This window comes from Ciconia boyciana, chromosome 10 (assembly GCF_034638445.1).
Source record: "Ciconia boyciana chromosome 10, ASM3463844v1, whole genome shotgun sequence".
In the NCBI taxonomy this organism is placed as follows: Eukaryota; Metazoa; Chordata; class Aves; order Ciconiiformes; family Ciconiidae; genus Ciconia; species Ciconia boyciana.
Window position 1 is genome coordinate 36917957 of NC_132943.1, and position 25373 is coordinate 36943329.

At 36.5% G+C, this 25373-nt stretch overlaps 1 protein-coding gene across 4 annotated transcripts in view; it reads left to right on the forward strand.

Annotated features, from left to right (window-relative positions):
- The first annotated feature begins 8627 nt into the window (after positions 1-8627).
- The window catches only part of TFPI (tissue factor pathway inhibitor), a 42400-nt gene continuing 25654 nt past the window's right edge, over positions 8628-25373 (forward strand). The window contains exons 1-4 of one of the 4 annotated variants that reach the window (XM_072874085.1): positions 8667-8776; positions 11463-11509; positions 13846-13909; positions 20971-21090. In XM_072874085.1, the coding sequence (XP_072730186.1) occupies positions 20976-21090 (115 nt within the window). In that variant the 5' untranslated portion in view covers positions 8667-8776; positions 11463-11509; positions 13846-13909; positions 20971-20975. Of the gene's footprint in view, positions 8777-11462; positions 11510-13845; positions 13910-20970; positions 21091-25373 lie in introns of all 4 variants that reach the window. The other 3 variants (XM_072874087.1, XM_072874084.1, XM_072874086.1) reach the window with 3 other exon arrangements.

Sequence of the window (25373 nt, forward strand, 5' to 3'; positions counted from 1 at the left end):
TAGTACTTCCCCCTTTCTTGAAGTACAGACTGATATTTAGACTTCCTACCTGTGTCTAATCTGCTCATTATTTATTACTCATTCTCTATTACTGGAAAAAAATAGTAATAATACTGGAAGGCAGCATGAGCTTTGCTGAAGACAGATTAGTGTTCTGTGATCTGGGAAAGAAACGTGAATTGTCCACAGCTTCTTGGAGAGCAGGAACATGGCAAAGGGCAGACAATTTTTCTGTGCCTTTTTGGAGTTAGGAATACTGTGTAAATAATTGTCCTTCATTCTCTGGTTAAGCACGTGCACTGCAATAACTGTCACACAGGAACAATTGGCTGGTTTTAGTTGTCTAATGACTTCTCATGAGAACACTTTAAGAGCTTGTTGAGCTTAGAGATGTCATCTTAGATACTGGATAGCAGCTGAAGACAGCCAGAGCTTATGCAGCATTTCCCAAACAAATTTTGCCCTCTCTATATCTCTCAGAGAAGCCTTTTCCTCTCCGAATAAACACCTGGCAGGCTGCAAGCCAGTGAGTTGGTGAGGACGCAGCCAGCCCAAGGAGTGGAGGTCTTTATCACAGTAGTTGTTGGTAATGCTTTGTTTTCTTTTTTAGCAGCCCAGTAGGGCTGGGAAACAGCTTTCCTGCTTATGTGCTTGGATTGCCTTTCTGTGTCTGGTTTAGACATTAGGAGTCGGCAGGTGATATAACAGAAATGACAGCTGGGACAAGGATGCTGAGAGCCACTCTTGGCAAGAGGGTAAGGCCAGTGTTGAGGTGGGGTGAACAGAAGGAAGCAGGTCTGACACTGCAGCAGCAGGAGCTGAGGGGTGGATACAGGTTTGGCACGTCCACTGGTAAATACTTTATTACTAGCTGCTCAGACTTCCCAGAACTGGCAGTGGATAGTGATGTCCTCAGTTGCCATCTCCTTCATTTACTCATACCCTCAAAATACTTTTCTAAAAGCATATTGTGAAACTCCTGTTGTTGTTCCTTATGTCATGGTTTGAGCGTCTCCTGTGCCTTCTTTATTTATTCCCCAGCCATATCACAGAGGAGAATTCAACCTGTGAGAAGTTGGCATATTAAAAAAATAAGATGGCACGGAAGGTAACCTGGGTTCTGTTCATAGGAGCATCTATAACTAGTGTCTCCCAGTCAAATTCACCATAGAGAAAATAACTTTCACTTCTATTCGTCATTTGTCAAAACAAAGGAACTACAGGCATGCTCACAACTTTCTGATAAATCAGTAGCAAGTCCAATGAATAGGAATTCTGCTTGCTTTATGGTTGTTTATCTAAAAACAGGTTCCATTTAGTTTCATTTTGTTTAATTTAAATGAGAGTTGGAAACAGTTAAATAATACTGTGATAGTATACTTATAGTTGATAACTTTGGTGCTGATGTAATACATTTCAAGGGGTTTTGGAAAAGCCCTTGTAAGAAATGACACTGACTTTGTAAGCTACTTACGCACATGTTTAAGCTACTCAATTTTCAAAATTATTAACATGTAGATTGGCATTTCTCTTGCTGTTCTGCTTTTCCCCAGGCTTGTTAAAAAGCTTGTTTTATTTTTGCAGTAATTAATCCTTTAAATTTATTGCTTATATGAACCTACCAAGAAAATTATTTTGGAAAGTTTTTAGAAATCTTATGGTGATGTTATATGTGCATACATATAGATAAATATGTATATATGTGTATATATATAGTACCAGAATTATGTACATTGTATATATATACAAATATATTTAGAAATAAAACTCTTCTCAGAGCAGCAGAAACAAAGAACTAAGAAAGGGTACATTTTAAAATTAAAATAGAAACAGAGTTTTAAAAATTAAATGAAAAGCCACTGGAAGAATAGTCTCCCCTTAGCATAAAAGCATAAATTATCCTCAAGCCTGAGCAATTCTAAGTACTCAACCTATAATAAAACTCACAGTGACTTCAACCTGAGCAGGAATGAAACCCTTTAATAATAGCAAAGGAATAAAATACATACAAGTATACTTGCCTCCTGTTTCCAGATAAGATACCTAAGTTTAGTGCTGCAACAGTGACATCCAGTGACTAAGCCGGTTAGTTCTAGACTTGATCTACGTTTGGAATGAATGCTAAAGGACATGGATGGTAAGGGAGGCTTTTTTACTAAGATCCTTAGTGAAGCACTGGACTCATTGAGAGGATAAACAGACACTGCGTGAGAATGCAAAACATGAGAAATAACTAATCTAGAAAAATTATAGAAATGTTTAATTAACCCATATCTGTTTCAGAAGTAGACATTTGCTGAGCCAAGTGGGGAATGAATTATTATTAAACAAGTGCTTTGTCCAGTGAGGCAATTTATTTAACAAGACTATGCAGCATTTCATACCCTTCTTTATTATTTACAGTAACAACAGAATTCAGTAGGTAGCACTTCTATTATGTTTTTCTTCAGATATGGTCTACCTCAGATCTAAATATAGCTGTGTGATGGAAAGTTCTTTCAATTTTTATCAAATTAATGAAATAAAAAGACCAAAAATAACTAAGAAACCTTCCTTGTGTAGGGAAGGTGACAAAATGCCTACCACCCTTTTATGTGAGAAGTCCCTTATTCTGTTTTGGTTGAAGTCCGTGTGAGTTTTATAATGAAATTCAAACCTCATATAGCTTCTGGCTCTAAGAATGAGTGATATCTGGTACTGACCTGATCCCCTACTTCCTCAGTTATCCAAAAGGTTTTTGATTGGAACTGAGTCTTGAAATCTCCACTTTATTCAAAACGTTACATGATATGCTCTGTATTTTCCAATATCGTAATCGTACTAGAGAAGTAGCTTGTTGCTGCGCTTTTCAAAAGGCAGTAATAGGAACTAATTCTTTAGGATTTCAACTTTGAAGCATGCTTCAAGTTTCCCACTTTTTTTACTGTTAAGAAATTGATGAATGAAGAAATAAGTATATGAGTTATGTAAGCTCATAAGCAAAAAGAAATGCACAGAAAAGCTGATTAAAAACACAGTTTTAAGAACGAGCTTACAAGTTCATGAAATGGAAATCATGATGTGTTTGCTTGCTCTAGATGCAATATTTGTTCTAGGCCTCTGCCTCAGATTGCTGGGAAGTGGAATATAACATCAGACTTACTCTCAATTTGTTTTTGAAGTGGTGTGGACTAAAAGAATGGGAAAACTGAAAAAATGTGTTAAAAGGATATATATGGTCATTTCTAGAGTAGTGCAGAAGTAAATTTACTGTGATACACCTTTCAGCTCAAAATAATGGGGCACATACTGCATTCATCGGAAGTGTGGCCCACAAGCAGACCCAGCTCACTAAATAGACTGAAGGACCAATACTCATGAGGTAGTGCATTAGTAGTGCATAAGTATAGGTAGTTTATCATAAAATGGATTCTAATGAAGTGCTAGTTGAACAAGAGCTCTGATTCAGCTCAAGTTTTCCAGGGAAAGCTTTTTGTTTCAATATTGCCTTTTGGTTTCAAAGCTGGTTGTGGTTTTTTTTTTTCTTGAAAAGCAGCTTTATATTAGTAATATAAAGAATTGTAAAGGAAACAACTACCCAGCTTAAAACAAGAAATGTGAAAGTTTGTCACATCTATGTATGACGTATATGTCATCAACATGTAGATGACCTCAGCTGGAAAAGCAGGCATATACTTCAGTGGCCTCAAAAAGATCAGCTAATTTTAAGTTAATGTAACACTTAACTACTAAACTGACTACTAATAGTGCAAATGTGGAGTCTGTGATAGGTAGCTGACTGTCCCCTCTTGTAAGTGTTTGTGATGGCGTGCCATTGTACATTTGGAACAGCAACTTCCAGTGCTTTCAGAAATTCTGCAAAAGCAACAACCTTTCACTGTGTCAGATGATTAGTGTCTACGCTGAGGAAAAGGCCCTTGGGAGCTTTTGCCCTGTGTGGTGACAGTGACTGCTACATCTTAGCTCTGACTTTAAACTCACGGGGGCAAGCCAACTATGCTAGTCGTATTTTTCCTGTAAGCTTGCTATCTAGTTCCTTATGAGGATTCAGAAATGCTCATATTTTTTCATCCAATTCAAGTACCAAGTAGAAGTATTAAGTTATGATGTAGTTTGTTGAAGGCAGGAGGCAGGAAGCTCTTGCGTCTATGAACATTTTTAAAGAACTAAGCAGTGGAGAAATGAAGTGGCATCACTAGGGGGCAACAAAACATCACAAACATCTATGTTGTTAAGGTCCAAGCAATGTCACACCCACACTGAGAGAGGCGTTTGTGTTATGACCTGAAGAACAGCTTATGTAAGCAAATGCTTTTGTGTTTTTTTCGACTGTGTTGCATAGTAAATCTTGCTTCAGGGATGATAGAGCTCAAAATATATATATATAGTATATGCATACACAAAACTTTTCATACAATTTTGTGCTGCTTTATGTCTGTTCTGGTACAGTAAAACAATAACAAGATTGGACATTTGCTAATCATTTTCATTTCTGAACACCCTGTGTTTAGCACTATGGTTAAGTATAAAATATTCTGCTAAAGCCTATCCACTTTGTACAAATAAACATGCATAGTATAGGGGAATTTGAATTTGAATTTCATTGTCTTTGCCTCCATCCCTTTCAGTCTCGGCATGACCACCAACCCAAACTGATGACAGACATTCCAGAAGACAGTGACACTGCCCCTGTCCTCTGATGCTATTAGGTTAGTTATTTGCCCTTGTCTTCCATTTCCCTGATGTCTTGCTGGCACTAACAATACTCCCAGTGTAAAACCAGTAATAGCTTGCCACACTGCGGTGGAAACGTAGTCTGTGGTAGTACCATGGCAGATAATGGAGAGAGGAGGATGGAGTACCTGACCCAAAGTCACTGGTGTGACTCAAGAAAGAGTCAGTCTTTTTTGACCTGGGGGTTGTAAGCATTTTTCAAATCCTAAGACTTTTACGATTAGGATTGTTATCCTTGCCTACCTTTTGCAGACCAGTAGTCAAGACAGGGCTTTAAACTAGGGGGTGTTCTGGGATAGACAGCACGTTCTCTCCTGCTTTTGCTGTTGGAAAAAATGGAGCTGTCACCAGAAAGAAGTCCATAGTGAGAGCTACCAGTTGAGAACCTGGAGTTGAAAGATTTTTCCTGTGTTCAGATGGTAGCCAGTGTGCCTTTTCAAGCAGTGTCTGTTCGTTCATCAGGGTTGTAATGATGCTGACCTCTCACATAAAGCTTCCCCCAATTTTTTTTTCTTATTCCCTGATCTCCCAATTTGTGGGTAGCAGTTCGATGCACTGTCAGAAGGCTAAAATCTAATCATCTCAGCTTTGAACTCTCCAGAGCCAAACTACTTTTGAGTGTTCCAAGAGTTTGTACACGGCATTTTTTTATGGCATCTACGTTTTAGTTTACTTTAGCTGTACTTTTGCATATATCTGTTTACTGATATAGTGAGGCACAGAGGTCATGAAAAATGGAGCTGTAAGTCACTTTTCTTTTTAATTGAAATGCAGTATAAACTGCGTTCATGTCAAGCTTCTTTATGGAAGTTCTCAGTGATATGAATGATCTGGAATGCAGTCAGTAGCACTGGTCTTGTCTACTATCCTTCAGACCTTCCTGCTGGGCCTTCTCTGCCCCTCTCCAATCTGTGATGTTTTGGGGTTGTAATTCCTGAGTAAAGCTGTCCTGGCTATAGGAGAAGAATGATGTAAATGCTTTCTGGACTTTCCTTTGACTGTCAAACCCAAGTATTTTCAAAATAGGCCAGCAGAAAGCAGCTTGTAAAGGGGGCTCGAATATTTGGCTAGTACTGGCCCTGCTGCATGCCGGTGTAATCTGAAAAACAAGCAGAATTTGGTAGCTAGTCTGCTGATGTATGTACCGTAAATGGTTTTTTCTCACAGTGATTCAATAACATGTACAGTTCCTGCTATTGCCTAACTGGCCAAAGCTTGACTCTGTGGGTTGACCTCAGAATTCATGTGAAATGGTGATCTTCCGAATTGTAATCTTTGTATTGGCAATTGATTCACATAGCACATGCTGTAAATAAATATGGAGAGAACAATGATAATGTTGCATACTCCAAGGTTAGAAATTCCCAAAGTAAGGATTCTTGGGTTCTTCAGAACAGCAACAAAGCTGTTGTAATAAAAGCTGTTGTAATAAAAGTAACCACGGTTAAGTGATCTCTTAAGGAGAAGCTAGGTCGGTGAGTTCTGTGATTTGCAAGTTTTACTTTTTGAGAGATTTCTAAGACTCCCATAGGACCTTAGAAAAGTGCTTTTCAGTGACTAGTTTTAGAGCTCACAGATTTCATCTTGCTGATCTTGAAAGCTACTTCTAAAAAGGAACAAAAAATGTTTTTTAGAATTGTAGGGACTTTTTCCACTGTGGACCTATTAAACTGTCTTAAGCTATCAGCAGGTTTCAGGGCAAGCCAGAGGTTAGTGTGATTGTCTAGGCCAGGTCATAGCTGAATGGAATTCTTTGATCCCACTAAAGGTTCAAAACAGTTTTGTTTCCATCTTCAATGTCTAATTCCAGTCTCAGCTGAAGCTTTTTATGTTATGGTTACAATGTAAAGGAGTCCAGAGACCCTCCTGACAACTAAATTAGGAGGACTGCACATGGGAACTGGAGAGACATTAACAGGATAGAAAGCAAAAATATTAATCTTCAAATGAAATGCTGTTTCCTTTGAATTTTTGTTTTGGATATGTGCTCTTCATACACATGCTGATATTTTTATTCTCGTCCTGTTTTATTATTTACCAAAGATTTCTTAATCTAATTTTTAATCAAAATAAGGGGTTTCATTCTCTTATATGTCCCCCAAAATACTTTTCTTTATATGTGATTCTCACTTTATTTGACCATAAGAAGACAAAATGTGTTTTTTAAGACTGTAGCATTTTCTTGTTTTCCATGTCTGTGTGGACTATTTCTTTCAGAATTACTTAATTATTTTGCATATCAGATCTGAGTGACTTGAGTGAGATTTTGCGGGAAAAGAAGGAATGATGCTAACACATTATGACACAAACTTTGAAAATTCTTTTTTGAATGTTCATTTAAAAAACATATATATTTCTCTTTAAAACCAAAAAAGCCTACTTGAAGTTTTGACCAGGTCTAGTCCCTAGATTAGGCATATGTTTTCATGGACTGGTAAATTCAGACCATTCAGTGTCGGTATGACTAAAACTAAAGCAGCTCCTCTGTAAATGTCTTGTAGAGTGGAGCAAATTTGAAACTATCTCTGTTCATCCACATAGATGCATTTTAAGAAAAGCAAAATGAAGAATTATTTCAATTTTTTGAAATCTAGTTGGTTTTGTTTCTATTATAAGTGTACAAACTGAGATTTCTTTAAATTGTGAAGTCATTTTAGTACATGTTTCGGGCTGTCTTACTTGTGACCCTTAAAGAGACTTATGGATAGCACTGCCAGATACCAATTCTTAACACATGGGCCCCCAAAATATGTTTTTCAGTGGCTTGGTGTCACACAAATGACAGCCTGACCATTTCCATTTAACCGACTTCTCCTGAGCTGGGTTGCTCCTCGCCTTATCTGAGCTAGGAGTTGGTAATCAGTAACTGCATGGTAGACTCCCACCCCCAGCATTTAAACTGCTCCTTTACTTTGTGAGTTCTTCTAGTCCATTTCAGGACAGTTAATCCATTTGATTATTGACCCAGTTAATAGTCAGTAGACTCAGCTGACTGCTGATGTTGCCCTGAAAAGTATTACAGACATTCTTACAGTCAGGAATAACAGGCAGGAGATCTAAGAAGCTGCCAGGAGCACTTCTCTTTGTGTCAGAGATAGTTAACCTGTTAACTGACTATGAAAAACTTCTAATCTGTTTCAGGATGGTGATGAACAGATGAATATAAATCTTTAGTGAAAGTGATTTAACTCACCTGTTTGTCTTTGCCCTGAAATAATTGCAATTAGTTACAGCTACTAACTGTGTAAGTTACTGTTCTTCAGCTGTTACTTCTGTCTCTGTTGCTGTTTAAGTCATTATCTGGGAAATTCTCAAGCTGTGTGTCCAGGATTAGGATTCTGGTCGTCTGTCTCTACATTCACAAGTTACAAGGTCTCAGTCTTACAACTAGAGTCCCCGTCCCTGTCTTCAGCCATGGTACTCTTAATGTTGCTTAACTTTAGTTTTAGCGCATACTAGCATGATTTGTAAATAGATGGTATGTTCTAGCTGAAGGCAGAATAGCCTTTGTAGTACAGCTCCAGATACTGTGACGAATGCAGCCCAGATCTACAGTGAAGAGCATGCGTTTATTTAAAAACAGACAAACAAAAACCAACAGTAAACTACAACATATCTCTCTTAAATAGGCAGTGAATATGGCATCCTCATGAGCCATATCAAAGCCTGCAAGGTACAATGAATAGAATATCTTACAGACTGTCTTTCATCTTTAAAAGTGCATTTCATTTTAGCTAGCGCTGTTTAGAAAACAGTTGCTTTAAATTGCAGGCAGATCTGAAAACTTTAAACAGGAAGTGTCCCTGCTGCTGCTGCAGATCTCTGACTTCTACCCAGAGTGAACCCATGTGCTCTACAAAAAGCAAGAACAACGAGTAGCTGGTTAATCCACAGGCAGGAGCCTGCTCTAGGGAGATCAGGTTGCAGTCCTGCCTTTGTAGCTTTACACCACACCCCTTCAACGTGAATTAGTAGGGGAGGATCATATTCAGCACTGATTCAGGAATTCTTTCTTTCTTCAAGAACTGTTGCTAGGAGTTTGGTGAGTACTTTGTAACAGACTTTTCAGTTTTACATGAGATCTTTTTTTCTTTAGCTGGCAGAAAGGAGTGTCTACTGTTGTTTTCTTTAGAATGTGGTAGATGCAGTAGTCAGATGTTTAGATTCAAAGTCCAGTGATGAGTGCTGTGAAAAGGGAGACTTTTTTTCCCTGTAAATTTGAGACAGTAGGACAATGAATATACTTTTGTGATTACTAATACAACTAATCTTTGGATGTCAGTAAGTCAGACTAAGGTATTTTGAGCTCCAAGACAGTTCTTTAAAAGAAAGCCATCCTGAAGGTGAATATATTAATTTTGATCAATAGCTGGCATTTGACAAAAAGCTCTTGTTTTTTGAAACAATTTCTCCACTACAGTAGCTTCCAAGGGAGGCTTGATTCAGGCAGAGTGGTCTGTCAGGCTATTTCAAATCCTTCTAAGGCATGTAACATTTGAAGCAATTAATATTTTGAGAAGTATAAGAACATTTTAGGAGAAACAAGTTAAGCTGATGCTACCATAAGCCAATTTCACTCACAATGTATATTTAAATTCTCAAGAAACTAAAAGCACTTGAACAATGAGGAGGGTAGTGAATAAAGCTTACAGTGGTGCCAATGTAACAAACAAACACCACCCCCCCACCCCCAAAACCCCAGAATATTATCGGTGATTTTTGTAATATTTTACTTGGAAGAATTGACATAAACTTCATTTTCAGTAACTGTGTAATGAAAAACAGTGATACTAGCTTGTATTTAAAAAAAAAAAAATTAGCTAAAATTTAAATAACTATGTTTTAAAAAATCTAAATACAATTTAAATGAGGAAAAGGCACGTAATGATGGGAAAAGTGGAGTAGGGAGAACGGTAACAATTTGGATGGAGGGGAGTATGTGAAAGGTCAATGTGACTCAGTACTCTAGAAATTAGTCATCAAAGTACTTCATGGAAAATATGTAAAGATATAAACCTTCCTTCCTGAATGTCTTATGGACAGACGCAAAGACAGGAAGTCCAGCTGTCAGTATAGATATGAACAGCAAAGGCATGCTGTAGGAATTGCTAGGCACCTACTTGGGAAAAATTGTCAGCCTTTTCCCGTTGTAATCTTCTGCTCATTCTTTAATTCTACTAGGAGAGAGTTTGTGATTGTCTGTGAAAGTGGCAAGTATCAGTCTCCACAGTAAATTAATTTGGATTATTAAGCTGAATTTGAGAATTGTAATCAAGTTTACTTTGTATGTAATGCACACAATTACACCAATATTGAGGAGGTAAAGATGACAACCACATTCTTCTCTGGCCTTTTCTCCTGTCAAATATGTCCCGTGTGAAAAGATTCATTTAAAAGTAGTCATGTGGGCAATTGGTTGATAAACCCATATCTTTAAAATTTTTATAACTTTTATGCTGGACAATCTCCAAGTGTGCTTTAAATTGACTTTCAGTGATCTTTATGTTTATCCTTATGTTGTGCATTGCATAGCTTGCAATCTGGAGATTTAATGCATTTCAACTGTCCGGTGTAGTTATATAACCTTTAAAGTGCATTTAGCCTTTTAATGCAGTGCCCACATTTACTAATATAGCTAATGAAAACTCATCTAGCTAATATTCTTTAGCTTACAGTTATTCTGCATTTAGTTTTATGATCTTCTTGACTCAGGACAGATAGAACAATTAACGGCATTTACTTTACCTAGCCTTAATCTCATTGGGGAGTTAATTTTGAAAGTCTAATGGTAAAAACGTATGAATTGTTGTCAACTATTTTAGGGTTTAGTGTCAGATCTAAAGGACAATGAGGAAGAGTGTACAAAAAGGAGGCAGATTTTCTGTCAGGGAGGAAATTTTAAGAGGTTGGAGAAAAGTGGCCCAAGATACAGTGCGTCTAGGAAACAAAGTGAAGGTGTAAAAGAACAACCTTCCTAATAGGCTTTCAGAGGACATGTCCAGAGCCTTAAGTGGGTTTGAAATCTCACCTCTAACTAGGCCAGACCCACAGTCAGAGAAGGAGAGTTACTGGATTCTAGATCTAGCTTCAAGGACTGTTTATATGTTTCTCCAATAACCCTTCCAAGTTAAGTGCATGAACAGGAGCATATACTAGCATTCAGATTGTCTGTTCTTCAGTACAAGGGCACTGATATCCTTTGTCCTTATTCATCTGACTCTGTGGATCTTGAATTACTTTTAGGGCAGAGAACAGAGACTGCACTCACAGATATGTCAGTGGGATTAGGATCATTTCTGGAAACATGAATATTAAATCTCCTCTGGAAAAAAAGAGATATTGACACTGTCTTTCACATTCTGGGAAGCTGGTTTAGCACCTACATTTACTTTAAAATGTGATTCTGGCAATAACTCTCTTCTACGTTTTCAAACAAAGTGGTAGCTGCTTGAAGTGCTTTGTAACTATCACGATTTTGTTGGTGTGCATTCAGTATGTCCTGAGAATGTCTGCCAGAGGGAGTGAGAGCATGTGTATAGGAACAAGAAAAGAAATTTTAAAATAAAAAACCAGAACGTCATTAGAGCTTAGGAGCCTCAAGATTTACGTGACTCTCACATCTCACAATTTTGGAGCAAACTGTTTAAAATCTGTCTAATTCCAGTACTTTCTATTGCTCCTTGTTTCGGTTACATTCTGAACAGTCATATTTTCTCTCCAACAACTAGGAGAAGCTGACAGTTCCTAAAGAAACCAGACCTGGATAGATGTTTTGGTAAGGATTGAAGATGGGAACTTGATATCTAAAGCTGTTCTTCACACTGAAACCAGGCACAAATTACCTACTTCTGTGTGTTTCTCTTATGAAACTGTTTTTACTTTACAATAGGGACAGAGTGCCTTGGGGACAGAATGAAGTAAAACCATATGGGGGATTGTATAATTCCTTTCCTCTCATAGTTATTTCACAGCAAAATAGACTTATTTTTAGTCCTTTTAATTTTCTCTCGTAACTCCTTTTTTTCGTTTCTTTAATTATTTCCTGTTGCTGTTAATACAGCTGTTCATTTTCCATCTTTAGGGTTGTTGCCATCTTCCCTGACATGTGCCATTCATAACTGATTATACCTCTGAAGTTAACTAGTTAATTTGGTTTACTGTTTAGTGAAAAAATAAAACTAGGCATTTAAACATGTTGACCCAGGATATGATCTGGACACAAGAAAGTTCAATTTTGTTCCAGAAAATAGAGCATTCCAAAAGAACTGATTTTAAAACAATTATATTGAAAATAGCAATTGCAGCAAGTAAATTAGAAATACAAGTATTACATGAAGGAAATACTTAGCTGGTACAGTTTTTATGAACATCACAGAAAGGTCTGCAGAAGTGTATTAGCATTTTCTGTAAACACTTTCTACTTTGGCCGAGAAGCAATCTTTCTCCTCTATATTCATACAATCTGTAGCATAATTATGTCCTGGACAATGATTTATGCTTTCATCAGTCAGAGAAAAGATAGTGTAGAAAGATGAGGCTGAAGTTTTCTTGCTCTGAGACTCATCTAATGAATGCTCTAGGTCCACAGAAGGTGGCACTGCCACCAGAATAAGCAGCACTGTCTATACTATGGTGGGAGATGAAGGGAATGTGACCCTTTCTTTTCTATGGCAGTGTTATTATATGTTGGTTTTAAGTATTCGTAGGGTGATAATTTGAAGCAGTCTGAATCTGGGGGTATTCCCACTGGTGACAATTACAGCATTTCTGACCTGTGTGATGATCTAAAGCTCGTACATCCATTGCAGTAAAAATTTATGTGGTGTCTCCAGCTGGGAAGGTAGACAGGGTGAGCTAAAGTTGCTTGACAAAGCAAGGAAACTTGTATTTTGATTTTTGGTATGTGTGCAAAATGTAATCTATGTGATGATGAGGTCACAAAAGGTTAATAGTAAGATATGGTCAAAATCAGTCACCAGAGGTATCAGTGCGGCAGGTAGTTTCCTCCTATGCCTGCCTGTTATATTTTCAGTCACTGACAGCTTCACTGTAGTGAAATCGAGTAGTTGTGTTTCTGTAGCGTGTACAATGTGAAATTATGCACAACTGGGTTGATAACAAATATACAGCACTGAAATAACTCCATTAGAAAAGAAGGTTGTGGTAAGTTAACTGACCTCTAAGTATATGCCTGTTTATCAACAAGCCCAGCTGAGATTTGAAAACATACACCATACTTTTCTAGTCCGAAGTCCTAGAAACAAACAGGCTAGAGGCTTTATAATGCTAATGTTGGGACTGCCATGCTGTGTTTCTAAAATCATAACTAATATTGCTGCTTGTCTGTTTTGCTAGTGGCTTTTGTGCTTTGAGAGTAGCTATTATTAGGATGGTGAAGGCATTCCCTGTTTGAAAATAGGATTATATGACCTATGTTTTTGCTACAAACAGGTAGTTTCTGTCCAAGCAGTACAGGTTTGAGTGTGGTGGGTTTGGTGTTTTGATTTTTAAGATTTTTGAAATTACGTGAACTAGTAATTTGGTTTAGTCCACATTTTAAAAACATTTTGGTAGGCGCAAAAGAATATTTCCTTTACCTGTTGAAAGTTACATCACAACAAAAACAGGCTGTATATGTGGAATAGAGATTTACCTCAGATTGGGATGTGGCATATCAGATAGATGCAGTTGCCACATCTAAATAAATAACTGGCTTATTTTGTTATTTCTGTTTGAATCAGTCTTCTGTGAGGTGGAAACTGAAATTCAAATAATGTTCTCAGTATGTCCTTTATGATGAGCTTATAATGTTGGGTCCTGTGCCATGTGTTTTATTTTGGATTGTTTTTCCCTATGGCTAGTAGAAGTAGCTACAAAATCATTCGTCATTCTCCATAAAGGTATCACTGGTAGTTATATGATTTGATGTAGGCAAATTCAGTGTTCCTGTGAAAAGTCCAGCTATTTTTAAAAATCACTCTTTATTTCAGACTTCATAATTCACTTGAACTGTTGCATCAGGTGCTCTGCACTGCACGATCAGGGAATTAGGAAAATTACTTGCAGGCTACTTTTGCCAAGGCATACTCTTACCACCTCTCTTCCTTCCAGAATATATGCAGTTCCCAGCTCTTGGGTGATGGATATCATGGATATGAGGCCCAGACTGAGCCAGGTGAGAAGGAGAACTCAATGGGGGAGGAAATTAGGGTCTGGAGCTGTCTTACAAGAGAAGTTGAGTGGAGACAGGATGGCAAAGGTACCTGGTGCCAGGTGTGAGCTGACTAGGAGAAAGGAATAAATAGGTCCTGGAGCTAAGTTGTGAAAATGGAAAACAGTTTTAAAGCACAAGTGAAAGGAGTTGACAAAGGAAAGAGAAAAGGCAAGAGAGGTCTATAGTTATGTGAAATGAGAAGGGTGTTCTTGTGGTAGGCTTATTAATTTGGGGTTTTTTTGTTTCAATTTCAAAACATATCAAAGTTTTCTTTTCAATTAGTTTATCAGTTGTGTTTGGAAAGCAACATTTACAACCTTAATGCGAACAGAACCAAAGTGGGTTTGTTTTTTGAAATTTTCACTTCCCAATTTTCCCTTCACTTCACACTTTTCACTTGGGAATTTAAGAGGCTGGAATAGTGCAGCGGGAAGTCAACATTTATGTTAAATGATGAAAGGTAGGTAACCAACCAAAATCCTCCTTATAACAAGAAGGAATTTTGAAGTTCTTGGAGGAATCTGATGGAGTCTTTGGTCTCAGGACTGATACAAACTGTCAGGGCGGCTACTGCACGGCACAGGAGGGAGATAAGTTGGGGGGGGCGGGCGGAATTTCTAAAGCTCGTGCTTTCAATCAGTAATGTTTGCATGCTGATGATCCACAGTAAACTGCCTCCCTTTTTATTAAGTTACTGTGACACTGCAAGGTTTTGCTCTGGCCAAAGTCAGTTTGAATGAGAGACCAGCACTGACTCTGCGACTTATAAAACTAGGGCATGTATCATCATTCTTTGTTCAGTTTACATCAGAGCAGAGGTGATAGAGTTCATATTTCCTTTATTCTTCATACTTACTCCAAAGTAAATGAGAAAACATGATGCTTCAAACAGCTGCAAAATAGCACGTGTAATAAAATACTTTTTAAGGGAACTCACTGACTCTGCCAGCTGGGAGACAATGCTACAGGTACAGTCTAATTAAATCTCTGTCATACAAGTTGTAGTGGGTAGTACAAGATATTATAGGGCAAATATAATGCCTGTGAAGTATAGTGAACTGAAAAAGGTCTGCTTTTATATCAGAGGTGCTATAATCCTGTCTAATTAGTCCTTTTTATGTTTAATTTTAGGCTGTGCTAAATTCAACCTCTGACTATGCACGTCCTATCTCCTGCTATTCATTCCTCTATTTACTTAGATGCTTTGCCCTTTTTTTTTTTTTTTTTTTTTGGTGTGTGTGCTTCCGTTTCCTGGGCTGTCAGTGTGACTGAGTCACTTCTACGGTAATTACAATGTCACTTTATGCCATTTTCTAAAGCTGTCTAGTTTTGGATACTGCTGGAAATGCTAGCTTTCATTTTGCCTTTTCCAGTTAGCTAGTTAGAGATGAATACCATGCTGAAGAAATATTTGCTTCTAAACATTCTGGTAACTGTAGAAATCCGTGTTGAAGAGACTGCTTAAGTGTGTGTGTGTGTGTGTGTGTGTGTATACATATACATACACACACGCACATAAAAGAACTGACTCCAGAGGCTGCAAACTGCATGGAGAGCACACCAAGTTTTATACTCGTCTGTAGCAAAAAAATCTTGAGAGCTTTCTCGTATTTCTGTGTTTAGGTGGATAAAAAAGGCCTGGTTATAAGTCCAGGTAATAAGGACCTGTTACTGGCAACTTCCTTGATTGCTTGTGGTGTGCTTTGTCTACCTATATTCCAGCCTGAGGGAAGCTAATGGCATTATTCACAAATGAAAGCATTTAATTAAACTAGTAAATAAATCAGGGTCAATTATTACTCATAGACCTTTGATCCCCTTTGTCAAGTACCTTAGATGTTGTCTGTTACAGATATAAAAATGTCTCATTCAAAAGGTAGTTAGTTTGGGAGTAGTAGAGTGCCAGTTCCTAAAGAAATGTCTCAGGAATTTATGAAAATTGCATTAATGACAGAAAAGCTGGTATTAATGTTGGACTGATTCCTGGCTGTCCTAAATTAGAACCCTTCTGGAGTAAGGGGCTATATTTACTCCCAGAGATTTTCAGAATTTGGCCTAAATAATCAAACCGTTTAACATGAATTATTTAAACTCAAAACGTTTTCTATCTTTCCCATGACAGACAGTCCTTCACAAATGTGTGCATTTGATATTTTACTGAGCCAAATTTCATAGATGAAGTATTTTGAATTGTGCTTTCCATATAAATACAATAAAAATAAACAGAATGCATTAAAAAAGGAAATAAAATCAATGTCATAAGAGTATTACAGCTTTACAGTTCTGTTACTGAGCAGCTGAACATTAAATCAGAAAACCTGGATTTTTCTAGAGAGTTTGGGGTTTTTAATTGAAAAAGCAGTGCCAAGTTCACTTTGATCTTGGATTTCACTCTTCCTTTAGGAATTATAAGAAATAATTAAGCTACAGAAGGATTTAAGCATTTCAGTACTAAAACCTTCGCTCCCTTCATCCCACCTCCACCCATACCTGACACAATGTTCTGGGAATGTGTGACCTTGGGGGAAGGTTAGCAAGAAGATAAAGGAGATTATGTTTGGTCAGTAGACTTTGCAGTAAGGCAGGTATGCAGTTATGCAGCCTAAATTTTTCCTCTTGGGAAATTGCCCAAGCACCAGGAAGCCCTGCTTTTCACAAGATACACTTTTCAGGGAAATGTAGGAGTTGAGTGGAAGAATAGAAATACTCTACCCTGGTAAGATTTTGGTGTCTGTACAAATGCACTAATTTATCCTCATAATCACACAGTGACAATTATATATGGTAGCTCATGATATACAAAATCCTATTTTAAAGAGTCATCTTCAAATGAAAAATAGAAACTTATTGAGGGTTTCCATTTCTGGCTGATTGTTTCCTATATTTTTCTTCTCTTTGGGAACAGGCTTTTGGGACTATTGGATGACTAAGAAAAAATGGATTACTAAATTTTGCAATCTAAATCTATACTCTGCAGATTCCTGGAAGAAGGAACCAAGGCCTCAACTTGAGTGATCCAAAAGCAAATTCAAATAGAATTTTTCTGAACTAGTGGGAGTTTTGCCATCATGTTTGGAAAAACTCAAATATAGAAAATGAGAGCCCAGGGGCAAACTTGGAATTAGTCCATGGGCAATTGAGGTTGGGGATAATTTGCAAGTTTCTTTATGAAGGGTCACAACTGTGCCAATGATTACAAATTAAAACTTCTAAGGAAAACAATGTACTTAGAAACTTACCCTTTCCCGTATCATTTCAAAAACTGAAATTGAAAGTGTGTTTTGTAATTTTTCATTCCCATCAACTTATAGCAGCCAGGCAAAGTGTGAAAGTTTAAGATCCATTATTACTATCTATCTAAGTATCAAATCTGAATATGTTATGATATTTCTGCTTTTATTCAGCCTAGATAATGTCAAACTATCACCACCTTTATTTACATTATAATGCAAAGTACTTCTTCTTGTGCAGTTGTTTGAAATTTTTTACTTACTATTTCTCCCCATACAATTTTTCTTAGTTGTGGATTTATTTTAATTTTAGTTAATGCCAAACTAGTATCATATCTCAGTTGTCTCTCAAATCATAAAGACAATCTTAGAGAACTTCAGGTTACCTCGTACAGAGTTATTTTGTTCCTCTTTTAAAAAAAGACTGGACTTTTTATCAGGGGTGAATAAAAAGACTTGCTGGAACTATTTCTCTAACCTTTGGATAAAAAATAGTAAAATTCTTCCAAGGCCATGTACCACAAAGCTTCGCATGGAAGAAAACCTGGTATTAGGCCAAATGCATCATAAGAGGTACTCTGTTTCTGGCAATCACAAAATGGACTATGAAAGCTGAAAAGAAACATTGTTACCTCTATTCACTTTGTGCAGAAATATAGTCAATAGAAATTTTTTTAAGGTGTTTCCTTGGTTTATATTGGATTTGTGTTATACTCTTACATGGTATTATTTTGATACGTTAAAAGCTTTGCTTATTACATATGTGATTTATTTCTAGCGTCCGAAGTCTAAGACACTATTTTTGCCAGGTAGTGTATAAAGAGATCTATTTCTGTGGATCTTTTGGCATTAAACTTCATCCACTTTCACAGCAGCTGATCAAATTCAGGGCAAACTTCCTGAAGCTGTGACAGTAATGTCAAGGTTGGCCATTGCCCTTGGTCTGGAACAGTTACTTTGCTTTCAATTTAAGTTATAGTATGTACTGTACTCAGAAAAAAATGGAGAGGAAATATCTGTTCTTTGATTGATTGGAAAACTTGAAAGTTTCCTGAATAGTGACAAGAAATGCTGAGAATATCCCAAAGAGAGAGCACGCTAAAGCTAATGTTGGGTAAAGCTAATGCTGTTGCTCAAAAGTATTCAGTGGATAGCAATGAGCATTTCAGTAAAGACTCTTCCTTTCCTTTAGTGGTGTAATATTTTAAAAAATCAGTGATGAGATAACATTGGGGCAACAGCTGGGAGGAGGATGGCAGTAGAAAATGGAAATAATTAACTAGCACATAATTATCACATATAAACAAGAGACTTCCAAACAGATTGACAAAAAAGTAAGGCAAATGAGAGCACATAGGGTACACAAGTAAATGTAGATGGTAGCGTTAATGAATGTAATTAAGTCTAAACGCATGTTAGAGTGAACTGATAAGTGATAAATCCATAGCACAGTGCCATGTTGTTTTTTCTCTGCATTTCAGCAATATGGTAGGGATATCCTGTGGTCAGCCAAGTGGCCCATAAGTAGTTCCTCCAATAAAGAGGTTGGGGAAAAATTATTTATAGATTATTCACTCTGAATGGAGCAAACAAATCACTAGTAATTTGTTGCTGGGGAAAGGGGAAAAATGATACCTTATTAGATTAAGTTTTAATATGTAAAATAGTATAGGAATGTAAAACTGGAGTTCTAGTTAGAAACATGAATAAGGACACTGCTTCTATTTCTTTGAAAAATACCTGAAAATGAGCGATTGTAGCTCTTGCATGTTTTCTCAGTTTACATAAAGTTTCAGAATTTGTAACAAGTTGGTTTCTGTTCCAAGAGTAGTTATTACATCCCTAGTAGAAAGCAACAATTTCTGAATTTGTTCATAGAAGTAAAAAATAATATTTGAGGAAAGGTCTTTTTAAAATCATGATTAACAGCACAAAATGAGATCTGAATTATTTTGCCAAACATGTTGCCAAACTTTATCTGGATAAAGGATTTTATATGTCAATGTAGAAATTAAGCTTAAAAATTTAGCTTAAACTGAATGAAAGACAAATGGATTCTTTCATTTATTTTGGCAGGAAAGCATTATGATGAAAAAATTAACACTGTCATATTTTCTGGCTAAAATAGAAATTCCTCTGATCCCAAAATTCTGTTCCTTTACAAAAAAAAAAAAAAAAAAAAAGACGACATGTCTCAGTGTTTTTCACAGTGTTTATATTGAAGTGTTTATATTGAAGCCTTCTAAAGGGAACTGTCAATTTAAAAAATTATCCAAGTAGCTGGTGCTACTCATGGTCTGGTCTGTAATTTCACCAAGACTTATTTTTAAGAATGTGTTTCTTTTTTACTACTCATGCTGCAAGTCAGGAAAAGACTGAGTATGCAGAAAGGAAAAATTGGGAAGTTGTCAAGAGAGAAATTAAAATTTTGGCTCTGATTTGGTGTTGAAGATATAACTGCACCTTCTGGCTCTGGCACAGTTCAGAGCGGCTGTGACAAATTGGTTAATCTCTCTTTGTGCAAATTTCACCTTCCTGAGACGTTGCTTGCTAGTGTTTTCCTAGATACCATAGCTATGATCTACTTCTAACTTCATAGACAAAGATGTATCACTCAGCAAAAAGTTTAATCTATTAAAGATGACTTCTATTAATGTCACCTGCCACTTCAGCATCATGTCTTTAGCCGTCCTGCTATAAAGCTGTATCCCAAGCACAGCGACAGGTCATCTCATCTCCTCCCATAGGCCCTCCTGCCCTCACTCTTTTAGGTGATGCAGACATGCTATCTTCACAGGCATGTAAACAAAACCACTAAAGACGACAACACTGTCTGAAGGCTTGGAACTTCCTAGTCCTTAGATCTTTAATTTCTATTAAGTTAATAATAATTAGCCAAAGTTTAGTATTGTACTTTAAGAAAAGAGATATCTATAGGGGATCTATCTGTTGGTAGCAAAAGGAGATATTGAGCCTATTCTCTAACTAGAATTCAGAGATCCTTAAGGAACTTCTAGTTAGTTGAAAAATATGCATTTCTAGAAAAGTTAAAGCAAAAGTTTTCCAGAGGTACTCTCATATGTGCATGCATAACCTCATCTTTGGCAACTTGAACATGCCAGCTGCCATGGAATAAAAGTATTTTCTTTGTGTGAATGACTATGGTTGCACTGATCCTATGTGAAAAATAATAGCTCTGCATTTAAGTGAGGTATTCAATATTAAAGGGATCTACAAGATACAAAATACTTCTTAAAGCATTGGAGCCCATGTTGCAAAAAGTTCACTGACTCCTGTGAAATGCAGCTTACACAAAAGTCCAGGAACTTGGTAACTATAAATTGATGAAATATTTGTTAAAAATAGAATCCTATGTTTGTGGCAATGAATCTAGGGTCTGCAGACAAAGTAAAACTTATTTGGAAGGACTGGACATGCCAGCCAACTATACATAGTGTAAAACTGATCAGGACATTAAAAGTATAAAGTGTTACATTTTATATCATTATGTATTCTGGGAGGTGATTTCAATTGTGGCTTAAAATGATAGCAGCACTTCTAATCTGTACTGGAGATGGGATGGGAGACTTGCAATCAGCTGAACACAACTATAAATCTTGTCTTGTTTTTCATTGTGCTTACACTATAATTATACTAACAAAACTCACATTATTTCCAAAGCTCCCAGTTTGTATATCTACCCATATGGCTATGCGCTACCCTGCTAATGACTTTTGCAGAGCACTCAAGGAATTTGATTGAAGTGTATATTGTCATTTATATGTTATACAGGAAAGATGAAAGGAAGAAAGAAGGGATGTTCCTTACCTTTAACCTTTATCTTGCTGTTCGTCTGTATCACCGTGCATGCAACTACTGACTTAGATGATGGCGAAGAAGAGGATGTTCTGGGTAAGAGGTTACAAAAATGACACATAAGCTATCTCAAATAACAAAACCCACTATGTTAAAATGCACTGTAGATGTAATTCTGTACTTGAGAATTTTTCTGGAAAACTTTTGAAAGTGGAACTAAGCTAAAAATGCACTGGTTTGTAACAGGGAGATGTTCAGAATTTTGCATTAAGCTCTAGCAAAATTGCCTTCTATAAAGGCTTCTGTTTCCCATGCTTTTTGGAATTTCTAATCCTAATCCAACATTGTGTTAGATATCAAGATTATTCCCTTAAAGCTCTGCTTTAGGACCTATGGAATACTTCAGTGTTTAGGGAAAAGAACATACCACTGGTAAACTCAGGTTTTATCTCCCCACACAAATGGAGCAGAAACATGATGAATCACATTGTAGACTGATGTTACTCTGTCCTGTGCACAGCTCTCCTGAGTCACAGTTAATTTGCAAAGTTTGGTCGAAAGATGATGCAATTACTGCCCTAGTTGTTTTTCTGGGCCTTGAAGAACTCTTTGTATAGCCCCAAGTGATTTGATTTTGCTGGATAAATAAAAACTCACCAGTTAGAGATTTTTGTTATGAAAAATAATGTCAGAAGTGCGACTGTTAGAACTGGGGAGATTCCTGGATTCTTACCATTGTAAGATCATTGTTTACTTTTGCTTCACTGAAATTAAGTAAGGTGGATCAAACTTCTATACTGGATATCACTGTGAAAGAGATTTTAATTTCCTCCCAAGCAGTTTTGAGAAAGCAGATGAGGCAAAAATACACTTTTTGGACCATACTAAAATATTCTTCTTTCCTTTGGGAAAATGATTTAGAATTGTGATCTCTTTCTTAAGCTGAAGAGAACTATGCAGTGGATGCTTCTCCCATTTGACAGGTCTGATTTTGAAGCCTAACTGGCAATGCATTTAAGGGGAACCTTTTTTTTTTATGTTGGCACTCTACTTAATCTGCCCACGTCTTGTCCGATTTCCATCCAGATTATTTCTCTCTATCAGTCTTTTGCAGCAGTGTTCCTTGAGACAAAAATATTAATTGTGCACAATCATGGCTATACTACAAATGAAGCTAGAGGACCATGTCACAATTAGACACTACAATTTAAAATATGCACCATTCCACATTAAGCATATGCTTAGCATGGTTGTGTAGTCACGACTGTTTAATACAGAATAAATTTGTTTCTCTTTAACCCTGAAGTACATAAATGCTCTTCTTGTTTGAGGGAAAAGTGACGTTTATCTTTTCTCAACCCTGCAACTCTTAGTTTTGTAAAAATCCTTAGCCTAAGCTTGCAGTTCATGAAGGCCAAATTGTCTTGCTTGTTAAAATAACACACTTCATCAGCAGAACAAGAAATCTGCTGGATTAATTTTTTCCTCTGTTTACTTACTTTTTTTAGAAAAGACAATAAGAAAATAATTTCAAGGAAATTAAATAGATTTTTGTTGGGCATTGTTTTATCACTGATTATTTTACAACCAGTCATTTAAGATTATACAACTAGTAACTGATTTTGTATGAGGAACAGTTCTGAATTTTTGAGCTTGTATTCCAAAGTAAAAAAACAATCAATCTGATGCTTAGAAATTAAACTAGGACCCTGTTTTTGTGACTACTGAAGACTCAGTTGCAGTGTTTACAAAAAAAAATATTTTTGCAGTACTCTTTCTATAAAATGTTTAGATTGTTGCTAATTAAAATTATATTTGTAGTTTCTTAAGAGTGAAATTATGGTCTCAGTGAATTTAACTGTAGAAATTTTGTAGGCTGCAATTTCACTGATAGCATTTATTTTCTGAGTTAGATAGTTATAAAACATTGACATATTTTACCCTAGAATTCAATACATTTCAGGTGTTAAAGGATCAAATAAGTTCTGTGCGTCCATTATTTGTAATGTCATACTTTTGGATCACACTGGGTACAACTGCTTTGTGAATCTAAGAGGGGGTTTTTTTTCCTATTAGTATTTAAATTACAGTAATAATTAAGGTTGCAAGTCAAGTCCAACGGGATAAAAAGGACTTTTATTCTCTTCATTTGTTCTCTTCTGGCAAAAGCTATCATTTTTCCACCAATAAATAAGGGTGAGAAGAAAAACAAAAGATATAAAAATAACTAGTTTATGTATATTATTCAGTAATACCTTATATGGTTGGGAGCACTTTAGTTGATGTTCCAAAGCCTGAAGAAAATGTCTTACAAGTTGAATGTGCTTTTTATTTGTATGTGAAAGTTTACCAAGAATAAATGTGACTGCTTAAAGAAAGAGTAGGAAACACATGGGTAGGAAGAGCACTGAACTGTGTGCGGGTGGGAAGCTGTCAAAGTGACAAAGATGGAGAGAGAAGAAACAGCTATTCATTAGTGACAAGGTGCTTAGTATTGATATCCCTTATCAAAGAGAGACATTTACAAGAAAGCCTGGAAAGATGACAGCATATCTTTATAATTAAGGATAACCACAGAAAGTCGTATAAGGTTGAGAACCCATAACCTAAGCAAACAAAACCAGAAAGTATTTTACATAAAAAGTCAGAAATACTCATGACCAAGTTTTATTTTCCCAATTTAATTTATATAGTTCTATTCTGAAAAGCAACTGTGCAATAATACTGTTGTCTTTCATATCTATTGTGCCATAGATATAATACAGAAATCAGTTCACTTTCTAATTAAAAGGACGTATTTTTAACAATCAGCCCTGCAGATTATCCTTAAGAGTCTGAAAGTCAAGTTAGAGTCTTGTATTATGCCTACAGCCAGGGGAAAAAGTATTGGTTTTACTTGTGTTCATGTAAGAGGATTAGAGACATTATTCACCACTTCTGGTTTTGTAATATTATATTGCTTACTAGTAAAGTAATAACAGTGCTTTGCATTGATCATATAAGGTCCATGTGCTCAGGGCTACAGCATGACTAACTGCAGACTATTAGAGCGCTCTCAATGAAATTACTGCATGTTAGTTGATAGTAGCTGTTCATGTGTTAAACAGCCATGTCTTGAGTTGCAAAAGTTGCCATGTGAATGACACTAAACATGCGAATGGCTGTGCTGTGTAGGAACAGTCTTGGCCAGTATCCTGATTCTGACAGTTGACAAAAGTAGGAAGAGTGAAGGAATGGAGGAAGAAAGTAGTGACATAAAATATCTGCACTAAACTCGTGCTCATTTTGAGCCATTTCATCAGCATTACTTTGCACTTACCAGAAACTATGGAGTGGGAAGATTGTTAAGACAGAGCAGCAGACACTTGGTGCCTTCTGTTATGAAAACCTATGTAGCTGATGTAATAAAGTCATTAAATTAAAAATTTGAGGAGGCGGGGAGGAGGAGAGGAGAGGAGGTTTTGCTTTGCTTTATTTTGTTTTTAGTATGTCAAATAATCACTTTCGTGTGACGCTGAGCATCAACTGTAACCATTACTTAATGTATTTCTAGCAAAACAAACTCAATTTTCTTGGTCTAGGGTAGTACAGTCCTATAATTCTATAGATTTTCTAAGTTTATTTGGACCAGATGCCTAAATTGGATGAGTAATAAATATCCAACAGGGCCAGATCCAAAGTGGAGGATTAAATTCATTTGCTTTTTAAAATGACAAATGCAACATGCTATACTTAAGAAGGAGAGTCAATGCATTCATAAATAAAAGGTGGAAAATAACTGTTGAAGCACCTGTATAACAAGGTTATATTTGCTGGAAAGTAAGTGGAAGTTGCAGAGCATTATAAAAATAATGCAGTGTTGTAAAAAAAGGCAAGTAATTCTGTGATCTATTTAGAAAAAAACCAAAGGATAATTATTCCACTCTATTTGGCACCAGTAATGTCTCAGGTAGAGGATTATGTTCAGCTCTGGGCAGCACACTTTAACAGTAACCCAGACCAATAGGAGAATATCCAAAGGAGAGTTGTAAAAGGGTTAGAAAGCAAGGCCAATAAAAAGATTGGAAGAAAGGAGTTTATTTAGTATAGAGATAATTAAGAGGAGGCAAAACTCTTCCAAAAGAAAGAAAGAAAGACTGGATGCTTTTAAATTATTCTGTGTCTGCACTGAAGGAAGTACAAAATGTTTTAATATGTAATAAAGAATATTTAGGCTGTATATTACAAAAAAGGCCTGTCTTGCAAGAAGGGTAGTGAAATCCTGGAACTGGCTGCTTCAGGTTGCTGGGAATTTTACTTCACTGGAGTTTTTTTATGAACAATTTGGACATCTGTCAGAAAAGGTCTCAAGGTATTTGTACCATTAGAAATATGCCAAA